At 42.7% G+C, this 5,915-nt stretch overlaps 1 protein-coding gene across 1 annotated transcript; it reads left to right on the forward strand.

Moving 5' to 3' along the window:
* Positions 1 to 186: 186 nt before the first annotated feature.
* On the forward strand, positions 187 to 2,802 carry ZMPSTE24 (zinc metallopeptidase STE24; the record flags this gene model as incomplete). Its single annotated transcript, XM_008937202.1, has 3 exons — positions 187 to 291; positions 2,163 to 2,306; positions 2,578 to 2,802. Coding segments are annotated over 3 exons (474 nt in total), but the record flags the coding sequence as incomplete, so codon positions are not given.
* Positions 2,803 to 5,915: the final 3,113 nt, after the last annotated feature.

Here is a 5,915-nt window from a genome sequence, read left to right on the forward strand (position 1 = left end):
TTTTTTTGTAAATATCTTCTTGACAAAAGCTCAATAGAAAATTGTGTGTGTGTGTGTGCTGGCAGAAGGGAACAGCCTGATCAAGAGATACTAAAGTGACGTAAGAAAAACAAGCTAATAAGTAAGAAACTTACTCAGTTGTGTTCAGTCATACCTAATATTACTTCTGCTTTGTTATTTCATCAGAATAAGAAACAAGGTTGTAAAAATGAAGAAGTTCTGGCTGTACTTGGTCATGAATTGGGTCACTGGAAATTAGGTCACACTGTCAAAAATATTATCATCAGCCAGGTAAGTTATGGTGAACTGGGGGTGTCCTAGAGCATTCTGTACTTGTTGGTGTTTCCAGGGTTTGCCCTCAGCTCAGTACATGCACGTTCACACACTATCCTTGTGCTCAGAGACAGAGAGTTGGTCTGCCTTTTTTTATTCCCTTTGCTATATCCAGTGCTATGCACTGACCTGTCTGTCTCCTCCTTGCTCCATCTGGTTGGTAGAAAGCATGTCTGCTGCCATTTTAATTCATCTCAGCAGCCTTCTGAAGTTGGGACACGTTTTTCTTGCTCTTGTAACACTTCTTCCTCGTCTGTTTGAATCTTGGGGGCTCCTCTGAAGGTTTATTTCCATCCCTGTTGTAGATACAGGATTGGATGTGTCCTGTCTCCCAGCCCATGGTTTTTTAGGTGTTTGCCATTGCCTCTGAGAACACTCTGTGCACTCTGAGAGCTTCTGTCAGTCTTGTTCCTTGGAGAGCCGAGAAGGAATGTGACTGAGGATTATGAAATCTGACACAGGAGGCATTCTCACCTATTTCGTATTCTTATATCTTGTGCACTGATTATTGCTAAATAACTTTATTGTGCCATTCCTGGTGCATGCTGAAATGGCAGTGAGCACTGGAGCAGTCTCTAGAGGTTGCTCAACCTTGCCTTTGAAGAAAAGGAGCCTGATTGTCTGTTACTCATGCGTGTGCCTCTGGGCGTTGCACAGTACAGGAGAATCCCTCCCCCCAGCCTCCTACTTCAAATTATTTTATTTGCAAGCCACAGCTCTGTGCCCTCTGTTAAATTAAATGCTTTGGTGCAGATCTCTCTTGTTCCAGCTATCACTCACCCTTCTTTTCTCCACGTTCCCAGCTTTCTTTTGTTGCTATGGTTTCTCTTACCTGCCCTCCTGTGCACCTTGTAACTCCATCATGTCTTTCTTGAGATGTGAGCACCATTCCAGAAATGCTGTTCTGTTCTTTTTTGAAAGACTATTCACAAGCTTTTCAGGCTGTAAACATAGCTATCAAGCTCCTGTTGATGAAAATCTCTAATTTTCTGTTTCCATATTGGCTTTTTCTTATCCATGCAGCTGAACACTTCAGTGAGGTCCTTTTCACCTTCCAGCTTCTGACCTCAGTGTTGATCCCTACTAGCTAGCAGCTATTATGATGCTTTTGCCACTCTGCTAACTCATGTAACTTCTGTCTGTGAATCCACTTTCTAGATACTATTATTTTGCTGTAATAGGTAGATTTTTATCTTCACTTCCAGAAATATTCACTAATTCTTATACAATGTCTTTTACTTTTCCTGTTGATCCTTGCTGTCACAGCCATCTCCCTTTTTTTCTGTCCCTGTGTTTCAATAACAAATTTTATTCTGGCACCTTCCACATGACTCCAGAAAGGTCAAACAGCCATTTATATGGATTGAAAAGGTGCCAGTCACCTTCTTGGTAAGGCATGGTCCTGCCTGTGCCTCTGAAAAGCCAGGCAAGCACAGTGGCTTAGATGGAAGCAGAGATTGTTTCCAGGAGATAGAAATATGACACAGCACAGATACGTTTGGTTTGAAACTTTTTTTGGTAGTAGTGAGACATTGGCCCAGGCTGCCCAGGGAGGCGGTGGAGTCCCCATCCCTGGGGGGGTTCAAAAAATGTGTGAATGTGGAACTTCAGGACATGGTTTAGTGGCCAGTGGTGTCAGGTTGATGGCTGGATTTGATGATCTTGGAGATCTTTTCTAGCCTTAATGATTCTGTGATTCTACTTCTAAAGTAATCTGTTTGTTTGTTTGTTTCTAATCAGTGGCATTTCTATGCAAGTCTGTAATATAAACAGGCCATGTTTTAGATGAAATACTCATCTTAATAAAAAATGTTGTTTCCTCTCTCTAGATGAATTCCTTCCTCTGCTTCTTCTTGTTTGCTGTGCTAATCGGTCGAAAAGAACTCTTTGCTGCATTTGGTTTCTATGAGACCCAGCCTACCCTGATAGGCTTGATGATTATTTTCCAGTTTATTTTTTCACCTTACAATGAGGTAAATGGTCTTCACAGCACAGATGCTGAAGTATCGTCCTATTTAAATCATTATTTTTGTTTGACTGGGGAGGGGGGAAGTTTGAAGTTTCTAGAGGCTGTTTGGTATCTTGCTTTAATAAGGAGGCTTTGCTCCATGTTATGCAAGACTCTCAGTTTCAGGTGTGGCCCTGGTGGTGGGGGAGGGCAGATACTGTGGTATTTCCTGGTACTGTAAGGAATTCACAGATAGCTGAATTCTAAAAATATTTTTAATACATTTCTCTCCACAGGTTCTCTCATTTTGTTTGACTGTATTAAGCCGACGATTTGAATTTCAAGCAGATGCATTTGCCAAGGAACTTGGGAAGGCTAAAGACCTATATACAGCTTTGATCAAGCTGAACAAAGATAATTTAGGATTCCCTGTTTCTGACTGGATCTTTTCAATGTGGCATTACTCCCATCCACCCCTTTTAGAAAGACTTCAGGCCTTGAAAGATGCAAAGCAAGAGTGATGGGAATCGTCGTTGGTTCAGAGACGGTGCTTCCATCTCAGAAGCAAAGTTCAGAGCTGCTTTTTAATTTTTTTTTTAAAAGGGATGATGCTATTCAAGTGCAACGTGAACAGCACCACGAATCTGAGAATCCTGAAAGAGGTATTAAATTATAATTTTTTTTAACAAGAAGAAAACTGCGACTTAAAATGTACTGGATGAGGACCTTCCACACACACACTGTGGCTTTTATCTCCATATTGTAGTATAGATTTACAAAAGGAGGAAAACAGAAGTATAGGCTTCAAAGCACCTGTGTCTTCAGTTTGTGTATGCCTTGAACATTGCTTTTGATCCTGTTCCCATTCTCAGCATTCTGTGAACCCTCCCAGTCTCAACTCTGTTCACAAGAGAGTTTGAGTGACTCGATTTCGTGTATGATACTGGCACTCACCAGTCCCTGGTTTGTGTTTTAAAAAGCTGAATGCGAGTGCAGGCCTTTCTTCTGGATTCATGTTTGTCACAACTGAAAATGCTACTTAATAAAAACTTTCTTTGAACTGTGGGAAGGAGAATGAATTATAGCTGAGGAAATGTACCCTGGCTTCCTTGAAAATGAGCACTAGTCGGTATTCAGTACCATTATAGTGGGTGGGATTAGGCTCCTCCTCATCTCTAGTGTGCTGCTGGGGAGCTGGAGGAATGTTATGGAGAACCAGAGCAGGACTCACATGTTGGAGAAAGTTGCTGATTCTCTGTTCTTCTCCCTCTTGCCTGTAAGCAGAATGGTCGATAGCTTTCCCACACCTCAGTTCCTCCATTTCTGTTGTACTTTGCCTGGCTTTTTTTGTGTATATGGAAGTATCCAGTTGCTCAGACAGCATATCAAAGCCAAACTTCCATTTGGGGGGGGTTGTCCTCCACTCCATGGTGGGTTTTCCATTGGTATGAAGCCAGTTGAAATAGCAGTGCTGGAACACTTAGAAAATATTCCTTGTCTTTGTGCTAATACAGATAGACCAAGACACAGTTTGTTCGTGTAGTGAAGGCCAAAGTGAATCATTGCAGAAATGGCTTCTGCATTGATGAGCTCAGATTTTTCTGATGAAAGGTGGAATTAAGTTTACTTTAATGAGAATAAAGATGAAAGTTAAATACAAGATTGTATATGCCATACAAATGTTTTGGAGCAGGCTGAATGCACACACTTAGTATAAAAATCAAATTATCTGCAGTAAATGAAAACGTTCTGCTCTACTCTGTGCAAAAAGAAGTTAAAGTAAATTCTCATTGGTTAGGATGTCAACATATGTTCAGAGACTTTACTCTTAGCTCGAATTTGCTTTTTCTGATAATACAGAAAAATGCCTTACAAGCTGACGGGCATGGTGATGACTCAGGTGCAACAGGACAGAGGTTGTTGCTGGAAGCCCTTTGTATGCCTTATTCTAATTGTGCTTATGCCTTAGAGAATATGAAGCTAAACTATAGACATGTATTTAGGAAACAGATTTACAAATATGGGGAGCCTCTTTGTCAAGTCAATTAAAAGGACTAATTTGGATCTGTCAATTCAGGAGAGTAAATAAATGTGTCAGCTTTTGAGTTTGAGACCTCGGTTGGTGTAAACCTATGGAAAACAAATTAAACGTGCTCTGACAGAATCATTTGTCTCACCCATTAGGTGAAATTTACACTCAAAATTAATTTTGTGGCTCTTTCAGAAATTTAGCTAAACAGAAACAAAAGGAGAATACAGTGGGATGGAAGCATGAAATAATTGCTTAGGCTTGCAGGCGAAGATAGTGTTGTCAGGGCAATTGCCCACTGCTTCCTTTCCTTCCCTGTCATTCTTTGGAGCTGGTCTCTGCAGTTCTCCCAGCTAGATTTTGTTACCAAACTCCTGGACAACGATTCAGAGTTCGTTCCAGTCTGCTTCTGTTGTTTCTCAGCCTTGGCATTTTTTGTCAGTGTGTGCTGTTGACCTTCTGCCTATCCCCATACTGCTGTGCTGACATCTGGAGTGCACCAGCTACACGCTGCAGACCACCTCCAGCCTCTAGTTGCTTCCCATGTTCCTGAGAACAGAGCTGCTCAAGCTGCTGCCTTCCCAGGTATCTAAATCCGACAGTGTCTGCACGGCCACACAACCAGCAGTACAAACCACACTGGTGACAAGGGAGCTCTCCTGGGATCAGCAACACATCCCTTCTGATTAACGACCAACTTTGAGAAAACAGGCAAGAAAATTAGCAAGAGTGATTTTGGTTACCTTTAGCTAACAAATGTTCAAGGCAAGGGAACCCAAAGCAGAACATCTCTGACAGTACTCTCCACACAGGTATCCATGGGGCTGGTGGGCACTGATCACCAGCGTCCTGCCCAAAGCTGATAGCTCCAGCTTCCCATTCCCTGCCTCACCGGCTTTTTCTGGGGACGTTTGTAGAGGCTTGAGAGAGGACAGGGTGAGGAAAAGTCCACCCTGGACCTTAGAAGGGGACAGGAGGAGGACTCAAATTGGAATGTTTTATGGAAATAGGCACAAACATCTCCCTTTCAGCAGTCTACACACATTTCAAGGTGCTCTATGAGTTATGCTGTGGACACTGGTGTGCACACAGCACTACTATGGCCACAGGACTACTCACTTTTCTTGGTCACCAGCAGGTCCTGCCACTTTGTATCTGGATTAGAAGCCTAGGCAAGGAAGCTCAAGAGATGTGTGCTTTGCTAAGTTTGTCTGATGGCATGAAAGTGAGCTACTGTGCAATGATTCAGCTTGCTAAAGTCATCTAAGGGAGGTACCCGGGAGTCTTGCAGGTCACAGACCTGATAATGAGCTCTGTGAGGCCAGGCAAATAACTTGGGAATGTCTGAGATTAAAATAATAATTAAAACAATAGCAGTTTGTGAACTCAAGGCAACCACTATGTTTGTAGGAAAAGTGAAGGCTACAGTGTGTAGGCACCCTCAGCAGTGAGACCAAGACATGGTTCAGGTGGCCACTGTGTCTGGGAGCCCTGTCCTGATCCCAGGAGACACAGGTTTGACGTGGTCTTGCAGACAGTGTTCTGCTTCAGGTTCTTCAGCAGCTGTGCAGCAATCTCTGAGGGTCGGGAGGCTCTGCAGAGGGG

The sequence above is a fragment of the Merops nubicus genome, unplaced genomic scaffold (assembly GCF_000691845.1).
Source record: "Merops nubicus isolate BGI_N331 unplaced genomic scaffold, ASM69184v1 Scaffold14390, whole genome shotgun sequence".
NCBI classification, from domain to species: Eukaryota; Metazoa; Chordata; class Aves; order Coraciiformes; family Meropidae; genus Merops; species Merops nubicus.